This window comes from Electrophorus electricus, chromosome 10 (genome assembly GCF_013358815.1).
Source record: "Electrophorus electricus isolate fEleEle1 chromosome 10, fEleEle1.pri, whole genome shotgun sequence".
In the NCBI taxonomy this organism is placed as follows: domain Eukaryota; kingdom Metazoa; phylum Chordata; class Actinopteri; order Gymnotiformes; family Gymnotidae; genus Electrophorus; species Electrophorus electricus.
In genome coordinates, this window is record NC_049544.1 from 2260528 (window position 1) to 2285894 (window position 25367).

A 25367-nucleotide genomic window follows, 5' to 3' on the forward strand; every position below is an offset into this window, starting at 1 on the left:
ATTTAAAAAAAGAACATCTATTCATGTACGAGTGCATGAAATATTTAGAAAAGGATTTTTTTAAGGTGATTACAAATTTATTGCAACTTATAAGCCAGTGACAAATGTTAAAATGCTGTTTGTTATAAAATACTACCGATTGTGACGTATACGTGATTCTGGAGATACATGTACATTGCATGTTCAGAAGCCTACGTTCTAAATGTGGAGGTTGTGGCAGTGGTAGCTCAGTGGTTGAGGTGCTTGACTTGTAATTGGAAGGTTGCTGATTCAAGTCCCACCACTGCCAAGTTGCCACTGTTGGGCTCCTGAGTAAGACCCTTGAGGGTTAAGTGCTCAAGTTGTACTCAGTCATAATAGTAAGTCGCTTTGGATAAAAGCGTCAGCTAAATGCCACAAATGTAAATGAAGTTGTCGGCCTTTGACAACGTGCTGCACTATAAAACATATGAGATGGTAATTCAGGTACCTCCAGGCATGTTTACAGATACTAGATGTGACATGTTACCAATATCTGTAGTGTTTTGGTTATGCTACACTACATGTTCTCTTTTATTTGTTGCTTTCCATTGAAGGAAATTCATGACTAGTGGCTAAATAGTAGCCACAGACTTTACTGCAATGAGTAGTTCAAAGTTAAGAGGTTTTATTGTCATTTCAGCTATATACAAGTACACATCAAAAACGCGACAATGTTCCTCCAGGACCATGGTGCAACACAAAAACAACAGTGCAACAGACAACATGCTACACAAGTGCAAACAGTTCAATATAGTGCAAAATGTCATTAAATAAACAATAATAAATACAGGACAGGACCAATATAAAATGAGTAGACAGTGCAATTATTTAGTACAGTACTGGGCATATGTAAAGTGAGTTGTGCATAGGAATCAGTGACATGCTACCCTGAACATAGCAGTCACCGGTAGCAGCCAGAACAGTTCAGAGTACAGTGCTGGTTTAGTACAGTACTCTAGCAGCAAGTAGGATAATGTGCAAGACTGCAACAGGAGTGCATAGTTTATTTGTGTGAGGTTTAACTTCAGCACTAGTCCGATGCAAAACAATGTGTGAGTGTGTGTATAGATATGTATGTATGTATGTGTGTGTGTGACTGTGTATAAGCATGTATAAAAGTGCCCATTTTGGAATCTGAACTGGAATTGGAGACAGCCAGAGTTCAGGAGTCTAATGGCTTCTGGGAAGAAGCTGTTGCACAGTCTGGAGATGCGGGACTGGATGCTGCGGTACCTTCTTCCAGATGGCAAAAGGGTGAACAGTTCATGTGAGGGGTGTGTGGGGTCTTTCACAATGTTGGTGGCTTTCCGGATGCAGCGTGTTATGTAGATGTTCGTGATGGAGGGAAGAGAGACCCCAATGATCTCAGCTGTTCTCACTATTCTTTGGAGGGTCTTGCAGTCAAAGGCGGTGCAGGTCCCAAACCAGGTAATGATGCAGCTGCTCAGGATGCTCTCTACAGTACCTCTGTAGAAGGTAGTGAGGATGGGAGATGGGCTTCCCTCAGCTTCCGAAGGAAGTAAAGATGTTGCTGGGCTCTCTTGGTGATGGAACTGGTGTTCAGGGTCCAGGTGAGGTTCTCCGCTATGTGAACACCAAGGAACTTGATGTTCTTGACGATCTCGACTGAGGAGCCGTTGATGGCAAGCGGGGAGTGATCTCGCCTTGCTCTCCTGAAGTCAACAACCATTTCTTTTGTCTTGTCAACATTCATATACAGGTTGTTGACCTTACACCAGCTCACCAGTTCTCGCACCTCCTCTCTGTATGCTGACTCGTTGTCTTTGTTGATGAGACCTACCATGGTCGTGTCATCAGCAAACTTGATGATGTGATTCGAACTGTTCATCGCTGCACAATCATGAGTCAGCAGTGTGAACAGCAGAGGGCTGAGTACGCTGCCCTGGGGAGCACCAGTACTCAGTGTGGTGGTGTTGGAAGTGCTGCTCCCAGTCCAGACTGACTGAGGTCTACCAGTCAAGAAATCCAGGATCTAGCACATCAGCCAACCAGTCTTGCATGTAAATCTTTTACAGTCAGTAATGTGAAGCCATTTATAAATTCATGATTGATCAAACAATGCATTCTGACAAGGGCTTTTATGGACCATATTAATTTATTAAATAATCCTGCTAAAAAATATCATAAACATGTTTTGTATCTAGTGAATTATACAGCCAATTTTAAAAGTAAATGGGCATATATCATACCATCCAACTGCAAAAATGGTAAACCCATTGCTACATAGTTGGGATGTAAATAGTCAGCAGGTGCAAAAAGGCACCTGCCTTCTAGGATTTACAGTCACAGAACTTAATCACTTTGCATAGTTAAGCAGGACAGTTAAACTTTTCCATGTTTTGGTGTGCATATGGAAAATGAATCAGCGCTGCACATTTGGGAAATTTGCTGTGTGCAACACACCTTCATGTATTGGCCTCTGTGTAAGGTTCCCAAAGCAAAAAAAAAAAAAAAAAAAAAGCAATGTATATGCATAATGGGAAGTCCACTCTTTATACTCATTTACATTACAGTTCCTTTGGGGGAAATACCACTAATTACCAGAACCTGAAGAAATAACAGTATTAACAGTTACAAAAGGTCCAACATAACTTACATGATTTTCCTTGGACAAACCTTCCTAAACTATCCACGACTATTTTCAGCACATATGTTTGACACAAAAATAAAATTAGGGTGAACACTGAACAAAGTACTTGTATTTCAAGTATAGTATTTAGTACAGCTGTGAATGTTAAATGTAATGCCATAACCAGGAATAATTACACATGGTAGAGGTGGACAATAATGTAGCCAATGATGCACAGCAGTGTAATAATGGATTGAGGACAGGTTCTGCTTAGTAGCCAAGTACAAACTCTACATTTTACCATACGTTAGGGCTGTAGTTCTTACTGACCCCCCAGTCTTTGTAGTACACTACCTAGTTGGAATGTCTATTTCTAACACACTTGCCAATTTCAAGATAGTGCTATACTGGTCATGCCACCAGATATTTTATCTAGTTATAAACAAAAACAAAAATTGTGTTTATAGCTCTCATACATAAGAAAACATATAAATCCAGACATTTGGGTGTCTTTTACAGTTTCACTGATGGAAAAAAAAATATTGCTTGCTCCTCTGAACTGTCCTAATCATTGACTTTGTTGGACAGAATTCTCTGGACAGTGGAAAAAAAAAAATTCTAAAATCTATCCTGAATCCTAAACCTGGATAAAATAGGACAGTGAACATTTTGAGAAGGAATGAAAAGTGTAGTACGGTGAAGACTTCGCAGTGATGTCTGACAGGGATTCCCCATGTTTACTAATTTGCCACTTATTTAATCTGAATTCTGTCAGAATTTATTGACAATGCCTCGCCAGCATGGTTTGTAAGGATGCTGCAAAGAAAAAAAAATGCAAGTTTTAAACATCTGTTTTGTAGACAAAAAGTCATTAAAATTTTTTTTTCCTCTAGGCACACTGTTCTTCTAACCCCACGTTATATTGAAATTTACGTTCTAGCATTTCCCCAAGAAATAAAGCCATGTAAACTCACCACAACAGAGATACAGAACTGAGCTCCATGCTGAATACAAACATGGACAGAGCAGAGGCCAGTATCTGTACGTGGGAAGAAGATCCCATCAAAGCAAAAACCCAATTATTTTCATGTACTAATGAATTTTTCTCATATTCTGAGATGAGTCAGTTGAAACAGGAGTACTTAAGGCTGTTAAATTCTTTTAAAAAGAAAGATCTGCTGTCAGCATGACATGCAGACATGCTTCAGGTGATCTACAAGTCAAAATAGCCACAGTATAAAGTTTGTCATGTCACACATTCCCTGTACTGGAAATCAAGAACTCTTCAGGAGATCTTTGTTGCTTACTGTCTAAATATTCTGTTTAGTAATCAGGCTGAAATATTACATAAGAATTGATGCCACAGCCCTGATTATTTGACTTTAGGTTTCATTATTTTACTTTTCAACTTTGAAAATTAGACATGCACTAGATATATAAAGGCAGTGTTATAATCTGGTTAAATAAGAGAAAACATGAAATCTTTCATCTTATTGGTCTTCTAATCAGTGAGTCTGAAAGGAGGATGACTAGTTTAGTTTCATAACTATAGGTACAATTAGAATATTAGAATGATGTGTCTAACCTTGGCCATGAAGAACCAGATTGCACAGTGTGTCAGAGACAGTCCAGTCTTCAAATTCACCGAGGCCAGCAGCAGAAAAAAGCCAAATACAGCACTAGAGATGAGAATGTATACACCAACAACATATTAAGTGCCATTCATCATGGAGGACCTCTCTGTTTTTTTTCTTTCAAAGATTAGTATTTATTTTTCATTGAACATGTTTAGTACTAAAGACATTGCAAATACATATGACACTGGAGCCAATAATGGATTATATTACTCACCTGGCAAATCCTCCACTATGGAATTTATAGGACATGAGGAAGGGGAATTCCAAGGCACCAAACAGATCACCTAAGGAAAAAAACATTGAAGTCAATAAATTAATTAAAATGAATAAATACTATAGTGGATATTTATCAAACCCAACTCTGAAATCAATTTCTCTCTTTATGCCCTTATATCCACCCAATTTTATTTATCCTTTTTTATTGCACTCTGTTCTGACCTGTGATTTGTTCATAATCACCAGTAATCAATGCTGCCTCTCTGGCACAGATTAATATGCCCCACAGTCCACACAATGTGAAACAAAACCTCTTAAACTCCATGCCACAGAAAAGAATACTGGGGGTTTACCTGTTGGATGTGCAGCAGAAGCTAGCAGTAGCATGCTAAAAAGACATCAATTTAAAACATTTTGAAAATGGTTATCAAATAAATAAAAGCCATAACAAAATATGATGCACTTAATTTACCTGACTATGTAGTTGATGAACTGTTGCTCAATGTCACTGCAATGGAAAGGAGAACAATTACATAATTTTAAACATCAAACTCTGTAAATTCAATAATTGAACTCTCTACTAAATAATTTAGATGGTAATTAGCAAATCTTTAGAGCATTCAAGAATAAGAATCTTATGCAATTTCTCAATTTCCATTTCTCTAGTTAATTAAATATCTAGTAGCAATGACATATTAAAATAAATATTTATAAAACAGCAAAAATAACTGGGTAAAAGCTAAGCAAACATCTCGCTCTCAAATCACTTCAACTTATATTTCAGTTTTTATAATAGCAACCTCAGCTGGCTAGACTTTGAATTCCTCTGGAACACTCTGTATGATCCTAAAACAGATAAAGTAAATCAAATATGAATACATTATGTATTATTCAGGGTGAATAAAAATCCCAGTAACTCAATTAATCCCAGTGGTGGCACAGCCATCTCTGTTTTTCATAGCTGCTAAAATAAATGAGCATTGATTACAGTGCTCTATCATCAGAAAATTGCCATGAAGATGCTCATAAGCATATACATGAACATACGCACGTCATTTTCATCCCATCTTAATAAACATAGTAATCTTGGTGTTCACCATAATTTGTGGCAAATTAGGTTAGGCAATTTATTAATTAGTTCATTGATTTATCCAAAATGTTACACAAAATAAGGTTAAACTAAACTAGTAGAGAACATTAACTGTTCTTGACATTATTAACTTGATTTTAACATGTAAATTAGTGTGTTATGATAAAACTCATTTGTCATATTAGGGTAGGGATTATTTAAATTATAGATTTTTTTTTTTACTTAAGAGCCTCTGATATAATTTATGAAAAGGTTTACATAACATGTATTCCATTATGTTTATGTAACTGAAACTAAGGCTACAGACCTCTAATGTTGGATTACTATGAGTCAGATTCCACAATAGCCAATGCTACCTGAACACTAGTTCATTTGAATGTATAACAATACTATACTTAAAGAAGATAAATAACAGTCACTTGTACACGAACAACATGAACTATATGTTATTTATAATACATTTAGGTATTTAAAAAAATATTTAAAAGTCATTAAGTAAGACTCTTAGTTTAAATTAAGTGTTCCAAATTAATAAAATGGACAAACTTACCAACACAGAAAAGGTGGATGATAGCCCACATGTAGCCATTTGGTCCAAACTGAAAAGGTGCAGAGTGTGATCTTTACAAAAGGTGGATGACAACTAAAGTATTTTTTTCCTTTATGATTAACTAATGAAATAAGAGACACTAACAAACAATTCATATGGAATTTGGTGTGTTTGGTTATTTTAATCCTATTTAGTTATTTATCTATTTATTGGTTTGTGTGTTTGCACATTTGTTCAGTTTGTTTTGCAAGATAAAATAGGCATTGCATCACTAACTAGTGGTTTTACAGAATATGTAACATAATGGTTCAGTACACATTACATAACATGAACACAGAGTACATTCAGCACATTCAAAAGCTGAACTACTGTTCCTAAATACAATTAAGGGTGGATAAAGAACAGGTCAAAAACATTTTATCATAGCGCAGGGTGGTGCTTTAACTTCTTTTTAAATAAATTAGGTATTCAATGGGGGTTCCTTTATCTAATATAACCTAATTACTTAATATTGGTTATTATTTCAAGATATTATTAAATTCATTCTAAAAAAAATGAGGGATGATACTTCAGCGTATGGTACCTTTTAAAAAAAATCTGTGCATGTGTTTGTGTGTGAGAGACAGAGATTTTACCTCAGGTTTGTACAATATAAGGGTAACTGCTGATATCAGCGTCAAATTTACACTAAAGAAAAATGCATATAAAAAATGCATCAATGATAACAAAACTCAATTTTCAATATAAAAATACAGCTACAAAATACACTGCCTGGCCAGGAACTGTCCAACGCATTATTAAAAAGTGGAAGGACAGTGGGGAAACATCATCTAGAGGAAGGAATGTGGTCAGAAAAAATCTTGAATGATCATGATCGGCGATCACTTGAACGTGTAGAAAAACAACAGTAGAACTCAGGGATATTTTTAATAGTGAAAGTAAGAGCATTTCCATACGCACAATGCGAAGGGAACTCAAGGGATTGGGACTAAATAGCTGTGTAGCCTTAAGAAAACCACTTGTCAGTGAGGCTAACTGGGGTTGCTGCAGTTGGTCAGGTCTAGGTTCAGCAATGTTATGTGCCCAAAGAATGAGGTCAGCTGACTACCTGAATATACTGAACGATAAGGTTATTCCAGCAATGGATTTTTTCTTCCCTGATGGCATGAGCATATTCCAAGATGACATGGCCAGGATTCACCGGGCTCAAATTGTGAAAGAGTGCTTCAGGGAGCATGAGGCATCATTTTCACGCATTGATTGGCCACTGCAGAGTCCACACCTGAACCCCATTGAGAATCTTTGTGCTTTGGGCAGTGGTCCAAATCTCTCATTATCAATACAAGATCTTGGGGAAAACAATTAATGCAGCTCTGGACAGAAATAAATGTTGTGACATTGACATTGTGGAAATGATGCCACAGTGAATGCGTGCCATAATCAAAGCTAAAGGTGGTCCAATGAAATATTAGTGTGTGACATTTTTTTGGGCCAGACACTGTATGTCTGGATAAAATGAACCTCAGGACTGCATCAGAATCAAAGGTTTTATATTTTTGCATTGTTTCAGGAATGGGAAGGTTTTCTCTTCTTGAGTTTGGAAACAGATGCGTCATCAAACAGAGAATGTTTCATATGTCCTTGTGGTCATGTAAATTTGGGAAACAGTCAGGTCTTTGATAGACTTTAGTGAACATGAGAGTGCCTTTAGCTGTGGTGATCCTACATCGCCACATCAGTACTATTTTGTGGGCCATAATGTGTTTACAGTGTACAGGTATTTCAGTAGTGAAAAAGGAAGGGATGTGGTCTGGGAAATGACCTGCTGAGCAGGGAAATATTTTAGATTTTCCATTTAAATGGTTGTGTACTCTGGAATGGGATGTATTCAAAGAACTATAGATAGAATTCTGCTGTTCCCTGAGAATACATTTAATTATGTTAATCTTCAATGAATGTGATTTTGAATGGAATTTCCACCCTTCTTTCTAGAGATTTTAATACACCTTAAGGTTATTGATTAAACATTAGAATAAAATATTACATTTTCCTATATAATAATCGATACCTTGTGATACAATAATAAAAATAAATACATGTTCAAAAGAGAGTCAGTCATTCATCACTCCAACTCATGCTTCTGTTGTCATTAGTGCTATATGGTCTGCCCTCATGTCCCATTCATCAATGGAAGAAAATGGTAACTGATTCAATATTTAAAATGGCCTGACCCCACTGTTGAAGTGAGAAGGCTTCAGTACATTTAATCACAAGAAACCTTTAGTATTAGCAATGCCAGATAAATACCAGGTTAAGTAAAATTAATGATGTAGTTGAAGGATTTTTTGGAGAAAATACCCACAGAATAAGAGATAAAGCAAACAGAAATGCTTACAAACACACCTGAATATCTTCATCCATGATGATCTCTTTACAAAGTAAATGGATAAAACAAAAATCAAAATGAGTCATTAAATTAGCAACACTATTACAAATAATACTTAAATGCACATTCTCCTTGAACAGTCAGACTAACTAGATATAAGAGATATGCAAAAGTGATGAGAGAAAACATCACCAGTCACCCAAGTCAAATATTTAGCTTTGATTTTATAAATCAACCCTTTGTGAAATTATTTAAATCAATCCATTTGACACTTTTGTGCATATTCTAAAACCTTTTTTTTCTTTAAATATTGTTAATGGAGTTAATGGAGCACTTTTATTTCACAATGGCATTCAGTGCAATCAGATTTTCTTACATTTTAAATACTGCAACACCAATTACCATAGGAATTTCTCATTTAAACTCTGTAGACTAATCATTTATTTAATTAGACTAATTTTAAGTTAAAGGAATCCTATACTAGAAAGTGCTTCATTTTTCGAGCAGTTTTACAAAATAAATCTGAAACAGCAGATGTCTGGCCAATAAATGGTACCATGTAAGCACTCTGATTGAAATTGCATTAGGCCATACATCTTTATATTTTGAAGTAAAAATTATTGATTTCAGCAGATCTTCTCAAAGACTGAGAGGAGACTGTGTTATCCTCTCAAGGACTGAGAGGAGACTGTGTTATGTTCTCAGGGTTTGAGAGAAGACTGTGTTATGCTCTCAGGGTTTGAGAGAAGACTGTGTTATGCTCTCAGGGTTTGAGAGAAGACTGTGTTATGCTCTCAGGGTTTGAGAGAAGACTGTGTCCTCTTATGTATTAAAGTGGAGTGGTACTTTTATTTCTTCACCGGATTCTTCAATGACTTTTTCTTGATTTAATATCATCTTTGCAGTACCCTGAGCTGCTAGATCTAATGAATGTCTGTAGTTTTTATTTATTTTTGTTTCAGTAATGTTTATTTCTACTCATTTTTAATATCATATTTCTGTTGTGTTCCTATTCTCCTACCGGTTTCTTTGTATTTTCTTATTTGTTAAGCACTTTGAGTGACTGCTGTGTATAAGTGCTATACAGATAAAATTGATTTCCCTTAATAATATTGAATACTTATTTGTTTAAATATATATATATATATATATATATATATATATATATAATCTTCAGCAAAGGCAATAGCAAAATAAATGATAAATGAAGTACTAATGCAACAGTCTGCCATTATGATATTAATGAATGAAATAATATTTCCTGGTAGGTAATAAACAGCTCTTGGTAGTGGACTTTTGGATCTCACTCTGTGCAATTTCACTAAAAGTGATTTAACTTTAAAAACAAGTACATTTTAGAATTAATTGGACTTCAATTTGCAGGTTAACAAAAATGGTATGAATTAATATGATGTATTTCATCATACTACTGTTCTGTTAACTTCAACAAACTCAATTTTTAAGCAGCCAAGTTACTTGCTTTTTTGAGTGTACGTGTTTTACATTTTATAGTGGAGATACAAGATGTTACATGAGCAACATAAATGCTTACCTCTCTTAGGGTGAGCCTAACGATGAAAAAGAAGACCACCTCTGACACATTTTGTAAGACGAAAAAGAATGGGATAGGCTAGCCACAACAAAAAACAGACATGCATAATTAATAGGGTACAAATGCAAGGTCATTGCTGTATATCAACATTCCCCTGTCTTTATCCTTACAGTAAGCAACATACATACCAGGATGGACAGGGCTTTGGATCCAGCATAAATATTCCCCAAGAAAAGTACTGACCCTGGGAGCCAGGATACAGCCACAGATCTAAAGACAAGACAAATACATTTTATTACAATTGTACTTTTAAATCATAGTCAGAATGTATTGCCAAAATAACTTTAAGTTGTAACCTGGGAAAACCATTTATTTCCACCCATCCCAGTTTCGCAGTGACCCATATCAGAAGCGTTCCAATGAAAGTCTGCCACCTTGTGAGAACAGAATACAAATACCGACTGTAAAAAAACAAAACAAAACAAACAACAACTGACAGACAAGTAATCTAGTCCAGTGGCTCTGGATTCGGTTCAAGCATGAATTGGGTGTGACAGAACAGAGAAATGGAAAGACAAATATGCGAAGCTTTTGACCTACTGTGGAATTGCATATTCAGGATCCAGGGAGCCTAACTCTGGTCCTGGAGATCTATTTGCGCTACAGACTTTAGCAAGGGGATTAATATTATAGCATCTGATTAAACCAGGCGCGCTATAGAACTAAACTCTCCAGGACTGGAAAATAAATACTTACCCCAGAAAAAGGGTCGGATATGTAAACTTCAAGACAGACAAGACATACTGAGGAAAACAAAAATGGTTTGACATACGTTTATATGACGAAAAGACAAATCATGCATACGGACTCTTACAGCCGACTAAAATACGACGAATGTATAAGAATATATATACGAAGAATCTACACGGAAATGAAATGAAAACCGACTATCACACAGTGAGGTAGGTGAAACAGCCTCGCTAGAGAAAGGGTCATTTCTCACCTTGTTTGTGAAATAAGATACAACGAAAAAGATGCAAAATACAAGACCAAGACTTGCTCTCGCTAAATTCATCTGTTGAGGAGCCTATGTCTAAAAGTCATTTATAAACGCCGTTTGAGCCGTTGAATATGAACTACTGCTAGCCCCATAAAACTTTGATGATAAAAAATAACAATACTTCCTAGGTCCAGTGCACACGCTTGTGACACGATGTTGCTCGTATATACCATAGATATCCTTGTTCTATCTATATAGCTGTAGCTTTAAGTGTAGCAATGTTCACGTAGTGTGTAGAGATCTAAATCTAAATGTAAATGTTTAATCAACCAATGATCTTAAATAATAAAAAACTATGAAATTAATATCAGAGATGCCACATAATAATAAAGGGATTCAAAGACTTTTACTATGGAGAGCGTTTTCACGTCCCCCACAACGACCACGATTAAGGTAACCAACGATACACAAATCTTTAAACGAGCGGTAATCTAATTTGTCGCATTTGAGGAGAGATTATAATCTGCTTCATTGTAACAGATAAACAAACGTGGCTAGCTACACTGTATTACGTGACATTATATAAATGTGTCCTGTTTATTACTTAAGAGATCCGATAACGGTCGTGTGAGCTCTGACGAGATTACATGACTAGTGGTTGCTAGGTTAGCTATATTAGCTATTCTGCTAGTGTCGCACTGACGAGCTGTTTTGAAGAGAAAACTTTTACTGTTTCTGTCCCGTCCCCCCTTAGCTATTTGACGTTGTACGTCCTTTATCTGGTTATCCACGTCTTTGTCCACCGAATCATCTGGAACCTGCCAAATATCCACAAATATGGATCAAGTAAAAGAAGTAAAGGTGAGTAATGGCATTGGCTACCTAGCCAATCTGTGATAGGAGAAGTGAGAAACAGGCCTAAAAACGCTCGTAAGGCTCATTAGCCACCTGTTTGTTTGTTTATTTATTTATTTTCCTTTCTTTTCATTTCCTCCCTTTTATTATTTCAGACAATTTACAGTTCTCTAACTCTTAATTTCCATAATTACAAAAGGTGTAATGTTATGTTCATGTTATAATAGTGCTTTGGCAATACTATAATTGTATGTGGTCATGCCAGCAAAGCTTACTGAACTGTAAGCAGCTAGTTCGCTAACGTGTAATAAGAGTACCGGTAATGGGCTTTCACGAATGAACGCACTTAAGAAGCTATAGATCGTTTATTCCCAAGATGCTTTACAAATTTACTGAAAAAGTAAAACCGAAATTGAACTCATAAATGGTGGATTCCGAATCGCAGTTCATAAATAACTGACATCGGCATGAACACACGTTGTCTTCGCAATTGAATCAGTGTAATACGGAAATGGGTAGGCAGCGTTTTGGTGTTAACTAGGTTAAGTTAAGTAAGATTTAGATTGTGGTCCTGACATTATATATATATATATATATATATATATATATATATATATATATAAATTTAGCTTTGTGAATTAATTACAATGAATTACATTGTATGAATTACAATTAAATAAAATCAAATCGATTGTCTAAACGGCATGAATTTGAATGAAAAACCTAAGAGCGAGGACCACATCACAGTGTAGTTAGCTAACACGCACAACACCTACAAGAAATAGACACTACAATAGACGTTGTATGATAAACACTATACATTACACTGTACAATACTCACAAAACAAAAGACAAGAAACTGGAGACACTGCACAGAGTGTACATAAAAGTGTAGTGATTATAGTGATAAATAATCTAAAGTACATAGACAGCAAGGGTGCGTGTATCAGTGAAATTAGTGTTGATGTCTGAGTTCAGCAGCCTGGTGGAACATATTGTCTTTGAGCTGACTGGCCTGAAACATTATGCTGTAGTACCATCTTCCAGTGGAAGCAGAGAGAAGAAAAACTATTAACATACAATGTTAGAATCAAATAACATTAAGTTAATTTTACATTTAGATTATTACATTTAGAGATTGCAAACCTATTACTGAAAACACTTTGGTTGATAGTTATAATATTTGCTGTAAAGTATTTCTTCAGCTTTAGTAGAGTTGAAATGTGTAGTTAGAGTCAAGTTCATTTAGACCTGGATTTATTCCACCCCTATTGCCACACGTCACTCAAATAATAAGAAGATATTAGGCTTCTTTGAGGAGAACTAGCAGCTGATGAGAATAGCTGGTTATAGTCAGGGGAGGAGCTGAGAAGCCAGCTGCAACCCATATGAATCGTTCTTTTTTCAGATGAAGTGGATGAAATAGTAAATGGGGAACGTGAAACAGCATTTAAGTCATCTGTAGGGTAAACAAAATATTCTTAATCATTGATACCTAGCGTTTCTTTTCATAATCTGCCATGGTGACCACAAACTTTCCTAATTCTTATAAACAGTATTTTAAAAGCTTTTTTCCATGTGCTGTTGATGTGAGATCACAGTTCATTAGTCTGGTTCAATTTTTAAAAGGTTCTTGCATACAGAGTAATAAGTAGACTGAAAAAATAATTGTCAAACATTTAAAATGAGTAAATCTAAACTCAGTAGCATATTTACAACACAATTAAAAATATTTTACATGAATTCATAGGAGAATAAATGAATCAAAGTACAGTTTATTCAAGGTCCAATCAGTGAATATATTGCTTGACGATTTTCACATTCATTATCAGATTTCAAGTGTACCGAAAAAGACATCATTTATATTGCATCAAAGTGGCTTTGTTTAACAGCAAATGAGTTAAAATTGTTTCTCAGTCTTTAATGTTATTCCAAAATAATACAGTATTTTGTAGATGGTTTCTTCCCCTTCTTTAGTTTCTCAGAATTTGGAGCTCATTCAAATTCTCCAAAGGGTCCAAAGGGCAGGTTGATGTGTGTAGAGTATACGGAGGACACACAACCATACAAATTATTGTAATGTTGTGTTAATCTTGTTACTTTTGCTTACTATTCAGGATCTCATAAACAACCAAGACTGTATGAATACACAATAGACAACATTTCCAGAAGTGTCATAGTATGGTTATGGACATTGACAGAGACACACTGATTTACATTATGTCAAGTGATGTAATTAGGGTTTTAATAGTTCTATAGGCTTCTCATTCTTAGATGTTACCCTACTGGCTAAATGCCAGAAGTCCCTCACAACAATGATTGGATGAATAATTGTTATTCCTGCTACATAAAAGTAAGCATAGTCTGTTTTAAATGGTTGAAGTGCTACACTGTAAGCAACATTTTCATATGGAGTCCATTGAATTGTACAATAAGTGCACAAAATGGTTTTTGAATTGTTTTCATGTTCAGAGCCCTTGGGGTACTCTGAATGTGACGGAGGCCCCCTGCTCCCTGACAGATGTGATGAGTGAACAGCTAGCCAAACAACTACATGAGGAGTGCAATTCCTTCTCCAGCTGTCCTGAGTAAGTCTAAGACCTGCTGAACTTTTATTGGTTTCTGTTTCTCTGGGTGTAGAATTAGATATATTTATAGTGATGTCAGAAGAGCTTTTCCTTATGCAGAGCCTAACATTTACATAAATCTATCTTTGTATATAGTTTTATGAAAACATCACAATATCCAGGCAAATGTAAACTAGTGCTGTTATGATGGGAAAGTGTAATTCAGAACGATTCTTTCTGATAAATATCCACCTGTCTTTATTTTTAAACAGATTGTTTTAGCCTTTGTCCACTTGCAATTTTGGCATGTGTGGATTTTTGTGTTAATGATGGTTTCAGTGTGGACCTAGGCCTGGTTGGCAAACAGCAGGATGTAGATACATCCAGTGACCTGATGCTGGCACAGATGCTTCAGATGGAATTTGATAGGGAGTTTGACACACAGCTGCGTCGGGAAGAAAAGAAATTCAATGGCGACAGCAAAGGTAAATGTCTGCTGAATCTGTGTAATTGCTATTTCTCTATGTTGTGTATTAACACAGATAATAGGAAACAGTAAGCATCTACACAATGGGAGGATATTTATTCATTTAGTCAAAGACGCATTCAGCCTGTACAGCAGATTTGTTTGAAGTACAGAGTTGACTGTTGTATCCAAAGAGAAAGTTTCCTTTGCATAGCTTTTGACCCCCAGCACAGTATCCAGTGTGGAATACTTTTGTACAAGCATATATACATGCAAGTTCTTATTCTCATTCATACAGTGTCAATTTCCTTTGAAAACTACCGCATGGTTCATCCATTTGAGGATAGTGACAGCTCTGAGGATGAAGTAGACTGGCAAGACACCCGCCATGACCCTTATCGCCCTGGTGAGTGAAGTTTGTAATTGCTGCTATAGCAAATCCTTTTCTGAATAAGACTTTAGTCATTTATTTATTTGTGGGCGGGGGGCTTTTTGTTTTGTTTTTTGCATGTTTAGCTTTTCATTTTAAATTGTATGCTAGATGGCTAGTGTTTTTAAAATCCTATTTTTAATAAAGCATAGTTATTTTATTTCTCATTGTTTTAACTTCCTTTCTTTTTTGTCTGTGACCATTGCTTGATTTATTTTAAAGTTCCCCTGCCTTAGTGGAATGGGAGAAACAAAACTGTTTGTGTGTTAAACTGTCACAACCCCTAAATAAGTGTTTTTCTTCCATTTCCAATCTAGTCCAAATTGCCATACTAAAATGGTTCTACATCTTCTATGCTAGTTTAGAGAGTACAATGATATCAAGTAATCTGGCTTTTGGGAAGCCAAATCCTGATGTTTTTTTTCGTATTTTCTTTGTTTAACAGAAAAGCCAACCACTACACCAAAGAAAGGTTTTGCAGGGAAAGGCAAAAACATCACCACCAAACACGACGAGGATGTCTGTGGCCGAAAGAACACTGCACGCATGGACAATGTAACCCATGTTCTTTAACTTTTTAAACATTTTAGCATATTGGGCAAAGTGTATGCAAGACCCATCCTTTAGATATTACATTGAAATGTTTTTTGATATTGTTTTTTTGAGCAGTCTTTTTGTTGACTACTTGTTGAATTTTCTTCTCTTTTCCTTTTCACCATCTCCCCTACCCCAATGTCAATGATTCTTTGAAATCCGTGCCACAGTTTGCCCCAGAGGTGCATGTTGGTGATGGAATCAGCATGGATCTGAAGCTGTCAAATCATGTCTACAATGCTCTGAAGCGCCACTGTCAGACAGAGGAGCGACGCAGTGCGCGACTGCATGAAAAGAAGGAACACTCGACAGCTGTAAGTCCACTAAACTAACAGAGAGAGGTTTGCCCTCTCTAGGAAAAAAAAAAACCCTACAGTGCTGCCATAACACACAACTGTATTTTGTTCTTTACTGTTAAATGATGCCATGGATTATCCTTCTTGGTAGCATCAACAGTTTTGGTGATGAAGCACAAGAAGACACATCAGAACATCTCTCTACCAGCCTTACTTTAAGGTCTGAAGTGTTAGGGTTAGGATGTTATCTAGGAGTGTAAGGGTATTATCTAGCCTGGGAGCCTCAATTTGCCCTAACTGGATGGATCAAAATAAAAATAAAGTACAGAAAGCAAACAAGCTCCATGTGCTTGCTGTCCCCTACCTAACTAGTAACCAGGCCCTGGCTATGTCGCTAGAGTTGCCCCTACCCACACAGACACTATTTCTCCTCTAAACTCTTTCTGTTGTGTGTGCCTTGGTACTTTGGTTTTATTGCTTCACAAGAAGTGCAGACTTTAAGGGTCGTTATCCGCATTTTGATGCACAAATCAAAATAAATGCATCAAAATTTAAATTTATTTGAGAAGAGCTTTTTACATCTGTTGTTTACAACAGGTGTTTACAACAGCTTTACAAAAGTCATCTTTACGAGAATGTGGGTCCAGGCCCCTAATGAACAAGAACAAACTCTGTAAGAGCTAAAGGAAGAAACCTCGATAGGAACCAAGACTCCGAAAGAGAACCCACATGGTTGAGATCATATGGGAAACTAACACAAAATGACAAAAGTAACGTTTTCCCAATAAAATAAGAATTGTGAGATTAAGGAATAACTAATTAAAAAAAACAACAATGGCTTAGTCTGAAATACTCATTAATAATTGAGAACCAATTATTAATTTTAGTCAGAGTCCACAGAGGGAGATGGTGATGGGCTGTTCACTAAAGTCTCCATGACAACTAGCATTAGTTTAGAATTTACTGAATTTACTGAACCATGGGTCTTAAACGTATTCATTTCATGTCAGAATCGAATAGGTTACGGAGTTCAGGCCTCAACAGACAGACATTAAAATGGCTATTTATTATCAGGACTTTAAAAAGAATTTATACTGTAAGCAAAACAAAGAAATTGCATACCTGTGTGAAGTTGGCAAAGAAACACTTTCTATTGCTGACTGTTCAGTTCTTAATGTAATTTTATATCGTTTGTGATTGATTTAAATTCGTCCTTTTTCAGGAACAAGCTGTGGATTCCAGGACCAGACTGCTGATGTACAAAATGGTGAATGTAGGAACCCTGGAGAATATTAATGGCTGCATCAGCACAGGGAAAGAATCAGTGGTATTTCACGCTGATGGAGGGAGGTGAGTGGTGTCATCCCTGTTCCCTGTCAGTTTGTATTTATTATTATTTATCAGCTTCAGCTGTCCTTTAAATTTTGGGAACATTTTATGACAAGTGCACCAATAGAAATGGTCACATATGTCTTAAAATAATATCTTATAGATCTACTGGCAGATTAAGTGGTGCTCAAGAATGTTTTCTAAAATTAAGAGATTTTTAAGATTTCTGTGAAACCGATAAGTATTTTTGTTGAAAATTCATGCAGTACCAGAGGTATGGGAGCTGCTTTGTCCTTTCGAAGAGTCAACTAAGAAGCAATTTTTATTTTCTTTTGATCGCAAGTGTTCCGAGGACAATGACCTAGCAACTTTTCTAAGAATTCTGTTACTCCCTCTAGCCTTCAGGAGTTGGTGGTTCCGAAGGAATGTGTGCTCAAAGTCTTCAAGACCACTTTGAATGAATTCAAAAACCGGGACAAATACATCAAGGATGACTATCGCTTTAAAGACCGCTTCAGCAAGCTGAATCCTCGCAAGATCATCCGTCTGTGGGCTGAGAAGGAGATGCACAACCTGGTCAGGTAGGGCTTGAGGACATTATATATCCAGACTGTAGATATTGCTAGTTTCTAAGAGTTTCATTGTCTTGAGAGGAGTTCAAAAGTCTTAGGTTAAGATGTTTAAATAGCATTGTAGTATGTGAAGACTGTACAGCCAATTTTAATGAATCTACATATTACGCTGTTGATAATGCATTATTTGTTAAATAGTTTTTTTTTTTTCACTCACTCACTCACTCACTCACACACACACAGGATGAAGAAGGCTGGGATTCCTTGCCCAGAAGTAGTGATGCTGAAGAAGCACATCCTAGTGATGTCCTTTATTGGTCAGAACCAAGTGCCTGCGCCCAAGCTAAAGGAAGCCGTGCTGAGTTCTGATGACATGAAAAAAGCATACTACCAAGTACTGCAGGTACCTGGATCTGTTTTGTGTTTTAAGCTGTGTGCTATATATGGTAGATTTTCTGTTTCCTTGCTATTTCTTGCTATCAAGTGTTCAGTACAAGAATATTAGCCAATGTAACTATAGCTTTTGGTTCAGATTACTTTCCTGTTAGTTTAGGTATTGTTTGTAAGAGAAGATTTACTTCAGGGTCATTTGTCCCAATACGGACTTAACTTGGCTTACCTGGCATGATGGACTAAACACAGGAAGTAGTGCAATTCCAAAATTGGTGAAGTAGATGTCCATAAATAACATTATGCTCTCAAATAAAATGTCCTTAAATATCCAGAAAAAATAGCTTGCAAGGCTTTCTGAACAAAGAAACAAAGTGTTCTTGAGAATTTGTGTTTCCTTCTCCGTTTCCCTGTAGATGATGAAACAGCTGTTTGAGGAGTGCAACTTGGTTCATGCTGACCTGAGTGAATATAATATGCTCTGGCATGATGGGCAGGTGAGGATCTAAAGTGTTTTTGCATATGTGAGCAAAGGCTGTTGCACATCTTAAGTGTAGTGCAGTGACCTTGATATGTTAATGACACTGGAAAGTGTTTGTTAGTGTTTTCAGGCCTTTGGCATCTTGCATTGAGCAAGAAAGGCTGGTGCAAAAATAAGTGCAATGATCAGCACACAACACAGTCTGATATTTTAGTGTTTGTGTTGGGTACAAAAAATGTGTAGTTACTACAGCAGGTTTTGGAGTAATGTGTTAAAAAACATTGAGTGTGGCTGGATATGTTTACTAACAGTTATGACTCGGCAACCAAATTGCGTAGTTGTATGCATGAAGTCATGACTAGCTCAACCCTTAATTGATATTAGAGGTTTAAACCTCCACATGAAATGTACTATTTTGATTTAGTTTTATTGTCTTACACATAGTAATAACTGTTTAACACCACTCGATTTAAGAGAGTAATGGAACATGTTTTTATGGCTCCCAACTATTTGCTCATGTCATGGCTTACACCTCACACCCTGTCTCACCTTCAGTAAACTGTTCCCTTGCACTGCCTTAGCATGATTGCTTTTAGCATTCGCGCATGGCATAGATAATATGATTATCTAAGAAGGGAATAATTATGCACTACACTCCTATTTATGTTCCACTTCACCCATCCATTCTGTGCATAGTATAGAGTTAACTTGTATTAAATAGCAAATGTCTTATGAATAGACCCTTATGATTTTGCAGTGTCAGCAGTGCTTGATGATGAACAATAAGCTTTGCTTCATGAAAATGAAGCGCTTAAGAATTGGGGGGGGGGGTTGTTTTTTCTTTTCCAAGTTGTCTTTTTAAAATTTGTTTTTTATTTGTAGGTGTGGTTAATCGATGTGAGTCAGTCGGTTGAGCCAACTCACCCTCATGGTCTGGAGTTTCTGTTCCGTGACTGCCGTAATGTATCTACAGTAAGTTTCTCTTTGGGGAATGTTTTATAATGGCCAATTTTGTGGTTTATTTTTGCAGATTTTCTACAAGTCTTTTTATTACATTTGTAATTAGCATCACATTAAAATAGCGGTGGATGTTCCACTCGGTAACTGTCTTTATTATGGAAATGTGCACTGAATGATTGCTGTGATGGCTGCAGTGATTTAATTAGCCCTTTGGGTCTTTTTTTCAAGTTCTTCCAGAAAGCTGGAGTGGCAGAGGCGATGAATGTGTATGAACTTTTCAACACTGTATCTGGACAGCAGGTCAGCAGTGACAGTGAGGCTGATTTCTTAGCACAGGTAAGAACTGATGTGACCATCAAACTAACCTGTTATAATTTAAAAAGTAAAAAAAAAAAAAAAAAAATTAAAGCAAATTAAACAAAAATGCTCTACTCAGAAATTAGTAGTATTTTTAGATCAGAGGTTGGGAGCCCATGACTTATGAGTGTGACACACTTTTTAACATAAACATTAGAGACTGTAGTCTGTTTCCATGCCCAAGTTATGTAAGCCAACCTCCAACTCATCAGTGGTCTGTTTCTGACCACAGAGCCACTAATGGCTCTCAACTAAACAGACTGACAGCTGTTAAAAGTGCACGAACACTGCTCTACTTGACTCATACCAGTGATACGCCCTCTGCCATGTCACTACCACATTAGCGTCACTGCTGTAATGTGGTGCATCTGTAAAATGTGCCAAAAGAGGAGTTCTTGCAAAGTGGCTAGTAAGGGGAGATGTTTGCATATAAAAGAAAAAATGTGCATATTTTCAACTTCTTGGTGTGTTTTTTTTTTACAAGGCATTCAAAAGATGTCTCCTAAAAGATCAGGAAGTTAACTGAAAATGGCTCTCTCTCTTTACAGATCGAAGCACTGGAAAAGATGAATGAGGACCATGTGCAAAAGCGAAGCAAAAAAATCTTTGCTAGCAATTGCGACGACGGCCCACCACTGTTAAATAATGACGATGATTAACAAGAAAATAATGGCCATTTGAGTAACAGATTGTGGAGAGAAGGGAGGGGTAAAATATGGAGATGCAAGAGTGCATTGCGCTGTGTTCTCTGCTTACTGGCCTCTCCGGCGACCACCTTAACCTCTGGTGCTGACAGGTTGGCTTTAAATAGCAAATGCAAGATATAGTAATGTAACGAGTACATCAGTACAAGGCACTATCATACCCTGTACAACCTGTTATTGACCATCAGGACGATTGGCAAAAGGGGCTAAAACAAAGGGGGACAAAATGAATGAACTTGCTACATTAGAACATGAGCAGCAGTGGAATACTGTTCTGCATTATTTCGCCATTACATAAATTGACAATAGTTCATTTGGACAGAAATTATTAAATGCAAGTCCTCTGATGCTTGGTGTGTGCTGAACATGCATTGTGATTGAAATGGGTAGGTTTTTCTGGAATTACATTATTGTGGAGTGAGGTGTTGATGTACTCTTAACTAGATTTGACTTCTGAGATCTAAGACTCCAGATGGAGAAAATGAATAAAAGTGAAATACATAAATGGAGTAGTATGAATTAAATGTTTATTTAAACCAGAGTTACTCCGCAGAAGAATTCTATGTGTGTACACTACTCTACCCTGAAGAAGATACCCATATCTATAAGGTACCCATGTCTTTGTATCTTAATGGCTGAATTCCACCTGGCTGAGGTGGTTATGGATCCTTTTCATTAATGTAGAAATGCAGTGACTAGGACCTGTTAATGATAGGAAGAAAAGTATTGACCTGCATAGCAGCAACATTATGCAGATATATTGGCGGGGACATCGAAATGTATTATCCCTGACCAAAGCAACCCAACATTGTTTTTGAAATGACATTTGCCATATAAAATTAAAATGAGTTAAAGTATGAAAAAACCTACTAGAACTATTAGCTATTTATGTTTATGGCATTTGGGAGATGGTCTTACCCAGAGCCACTTACAAAAGTGCTTTGTCATTTACTCATAGAATTTAACTCGTACTCATTTAACTCATAGTATTAGCCAGTACAGGGGGTTAGAGTTCAAGATACCATTGAACTAACTAGAATATTGAAATTCAGGGATCAATGCTGATGCCTAGAAGTGCAAAATGTGAATAAGCTCCATAACAGACAACGATATGTGCAGTAACAATCAATATCAAACTACATTTGCTTCAGTTTCAGTTATCCAAGAGGAGCAGGATCAATAGTCATTCTAAATATTCCAAAAAAGGATAAGTTTTCAGTCTGCGTTTGAAGACTGCAAGGGTCTCTACTGTCCAGACAGCCTGAGTAAAGTCGTTCCACCATCTCGGAGCAAAAACAGAATAATCCCGATGCTTGTCCTTGAGATTTGAAGCATGTTATTTCAAGCTAAGCTGTACTTGAGGTTCAAATTACTCTAGGTACGGATCAAGCTTTGACAGCTGACATATATGGAGGCGCTGACCCATTTTTGGATTTGTAGGGGAGCATTAAGGTTTTAAAACTGATTGAAGCCAATGACGGGAACGCTAATGGTAGCTACTGGAAGCCAATGAAGGCAACAGCAGTAGAGTGATGTGTGACATGCTCAAGTTCTTTCAGAATATATTCTAGAATGCAATTATTTGCTCTGAGTGAAATTATGATTTCCACTTTCAGCCTCTGTCACTACCTAGAAATATGAAAATTACATTAGATAAAAAAAAAAAAAGATTTTATTCCCTACAAAGCATCCAAGCTTTACAGCAATTGTCCAGTCACAGTTCAGGTTCAGTCTGATTTTTTAGGTACTACCTAAGCATGAAGTTAGGCATTTGCTTGGTAGTTATTTCTCTTCAGATAAAGGTTCAAATCTGGACTGGGTGCTGATGTCTCAAGGTGCCTCTGAGCATGTACTCTGGCTGTCTAATATTATGTACACAGCATGATCACCATTACATACACTTACTCTACCTGCTATATATTTTACAGTAAATTTTAAGTTGTAATCTACCTTTTGTTATGGACCATTAAAGACTGGGCTAGGGGGTCAGAACACAGGGTCCAGTCATTTCCACTATTAAAGTCCCATATGGAAAGGTAAAGGTTATAGGTCTTTTAAACTTTTAAAGTAAAATGTACATTATATGTAGAAAACTCAGCAAATTGCAGCCAAATACATGGCAGGTGCTCCTACTAACATGACCAAACACAAGTCATCATTCTAAAAGTGAACAGCAGACAACCAGTTTGAGTGCCATTGCCATCTAAGGGAAAAACGCACAAGTGGGCACATTGAAGAAATAAAGAAAAGTGGTTTGACTTAAAAAAGGGAGGAACAAAAGAGTACAAGCATACACCGTTCCATAACAAGTGAGGTGGGGAAAGGAGTCCAGCACTCTCTTTACTTGACCAGCATGTCTCTGGTATTCTCAGACAACCGACCGATGTCTGGCGTAATCCCAAATCAAGGGAGACACTGATGCAAGTTGAAATGAGCAAGTGACCTTAACACCCAAGATGGGGTTTAGTTTGCTTAGATCAAATGAGTTACAAGGAAACCTGCAAGTGTTAACTTTAGACATTTTATTGAGAATTTTTCTGTTCAGGTCCTGATGACATGGGTTCAAGTTACTCAGTCCTATTCAGTCTTGTGAGAAGAGGAGGATGACTGTCCTCTGTCAGCCACTAAGGGCATAAGCCAATGTACTTGGGTCTTCACTGTTCTTGAAATGCAGACACAAACATTTCAAGCAATCAACAATGGAGATGCTGAACCAAAAGAAATTGAAGTTATTCTGCATGAAATCTCAGATACATTAGGCTTTTAACGCTTAAACTGTCCACAGTAATGAAGTGCTTGAAGGTTAGGGAAGCCTACATTACCTCTATGCAGCAGAGTACACATAGTGAAACCTGATGTGACTTTCCTAATCCTCATATAGTTATTGCTCAAGATTATTTCATAATTATTGCCCCATGATGTGTTGCAGGGTTGGAGGTATGAAATACCCCAACTTAATCTTGTCATCTTTGTCAGGAGCAAGGCAGAAGTGACTATTCAGGGTGTTTAATGAAACAAACTAACAACAACTTCAAGTAGAAGCAAAAGATGAATACTATTAGTTTGCTGGGCAAAGCCTGTAATGGCAGGTTTGGGACCATCAGTAAGAAGCACTGGACTTAGACACCTTTGCAGGTTAAATAGCTAGAAGGTAACACGGCATAGGTGAAAGGGGTAACTAATAAACTGGTGCCTGAGGAAGTGGCGGCATTGCAATAGGTGCATATGGGTTGAGAGGGGTCACTTGGTCCCAGCCAGGGTGTGACAATCTTGGAGGGGAAAGAAAGTTTGAAGTTCAGGTGCAGAAGGGGACATTGAGACGTTCCACCTCCCATATTGCATAGTTATATTCCACAAGTGGGCATTTCTAATGTCAAAGTGTTCTGTTCAGCACGTGGCAACATAAAATAGAATTAATAGTCAAATGATATCTGTTGATAATGAGACACCATTGTGGTTTTACAATTATGTTGAAGTCTATGGAAGACATCTTTGTGCAGACTAATTCTAAAAGCAAGCATTTGAAATTTGCTGGTGTGGGGGTAATGACCGAGTAGTTCTGTTCTTGTTTTGACATGATCATTTTGCAACAGATCACAGCATGCATCAGTGAAAGTGGAAGTCAGTAAATGGTAAGAGAGGAAAAAACTTTAGCTGTAGGTCCCACCATATTACAGCAAGTCAGCCATTTTGCAGTTGTTACACATTGTGAGCTTGTATTACAAGTATAAAATTAGACACCGTTAACCAGAGCAACTTGCAGAAGTGTTTTATAATTCCCCATGAACTCCTAATAAAAGTATAACAAGCATCAAGAGCACCATGTTAGAGGAGTTTTATTGTTATGCATCTCACATGCTGTCATCTGGAAATGTTGATAGTTTTTCTTCGTAGAATGAGGTATTGGCAGCAGAGATACAGATGAGAACTGATGGTAACAGGAAATCCATCATTTTATGTCCAGCCATTCTCAGATTACTGTGCAGGATGGCCCACAACCTAGTCACTGGATAAGACCTTCTCCCGCTGAAGACAAGATGAAAGGGGGTCAGTGAATAAAGAAAGTGACATTGTTGGAGGGTTTGAGTGCTAGAGGGGAAATGGAGTCAGGATGTGATACTTTCAAGGTCCTTCTAGTCTAAGGACAAAGATGGAGTGGAAGTTGAGATAAGTGGGAGAGGAGCAAGATTATCCCAGCTTTCAGTTGCTAGAGAGGGCAAGAGTGAGCAATATCACGTTACCATCTAAAGAGGAAGACCAGGTCCAGAATATTGCCTTCTTTGTAAGTCAGCATGCAGTTTTTGAAGATCAGATGAGGCTTAGA

At 36.9% G+C, this 25367-nt stretch overlaps 2 protein-coding genes across 3 annotated transcripts; one reads left to right on the forward strand and one right to left on the reverse strand.

The window, feature by feature from the left end:
* Nucleotides 1–1960: 1960 nt before the first annotated feature.
* LOC113587948 (transmembrane protein 241) lies at nt 1961–11221 on the reverse strand. The gene is made up of 15 exons (XM_027026915.2): nt 11046–11221; nt 10799–10845; nt 10399–10476; nt 10231–10312; nt 10043–10120; nt 8508–8533; nt 6740–6791; nt 6105–6153; nt 5265–5310; nt 4937–4972; nt 4818–4852; nt 4463–4532; nt 4197–4290; nt 3586–3650; nt 1961–3427 (listed from the first exon to the last, which is right to left on the reverse strand). Exons 1-15 carry the CDS (start codon nt 11115–11117, stop codon nt 3364–3366), a joined length of 894 nt encoding a protein of 297 aa, XP_026882716.2. The 5' UTR covers nt 11118–11221; the 3' UTR covers nt 1961–3363.
* riok3 (RIO kinase 3 (yeast)) lies at nt 10416–21552 on the forward strand. 2 transcript variants are annotated; one of them, XM_027026913.2, is made up of 14 exons: nt 10416–11004; nt 11797–11903; nt 14370–14485; nt 14804–14949; nt 15229–15336; nt 15806–15915; nt 16125–16268; nt 17473–17600; nt 17978–18160; nt 18395–18554; nt 18958–19038; nt 19905–19994; nt 20211–20318; nt 20888–21552. In XM_027026913.2, the coding sequence occupies exons 2-14, from the start codon at nt 11880–11882 to the stop codon at nt 20996–20998; spliced, it is 1509 nt and encodes a 502-aa protein (XP_026882714.2). In that variant the 5' UTR covers nt 10416–11004; nt 11797–11879; the 3' UTR covers nt 20999–21552. The 2 variants fall into 2 exon arrangements, with proteins under 2 accessions (XP_026882714.2, XP_026882713.2); XM_027026912.2 differs by lacking the exon at nt 10416–11004 and adding an exon at nt 11391–11495.
* Nucleotides 21553–25367: the final 3815 nt, after the last annotated feature.

Coding starts and splice junctions, on each gene's coding strand:
- LOC113587948 (XM_027026915.2), bottom strand. CDS start 11,117: ATGAATTTAGCGAGAGCAAGTCTTGGTCTTGTATTTTGCATCTTTTTC. Junction 10,121..10,230: donor CCAAAGCCCTGTCCATCCTG/GTATGTATGTTG, acceptor TGTTGTGGCTAG/CCTATCCCATTCTTTTTCGT. Junction 5,311..6,104: donor CATCCACCTTTTCTGTGTTG/GTAAGTTTGTCC, acceptor TATCTGTTTTAG/GATCATACAGAGTGTTCCAG.
- riok3 (XM_027026913.2), top strand. CDS start 11,880: ATGGATCAAGTAAAAGAAGTAAAG. Junction 15,916..16,124: donor ACACTGCACGCATGGACAAT/GTAACCCATGTT, acceptor TCCGTGCCACAG/TTTGCCCCAGAGGTGCATGT. Junction 19,039..19,904: donor TGCTCTGGCATGATGGGCAG/GTGAGGATCTAA, acceptor TTTTATTTGTAG/GTGTGGTTAATCGATGTGAG.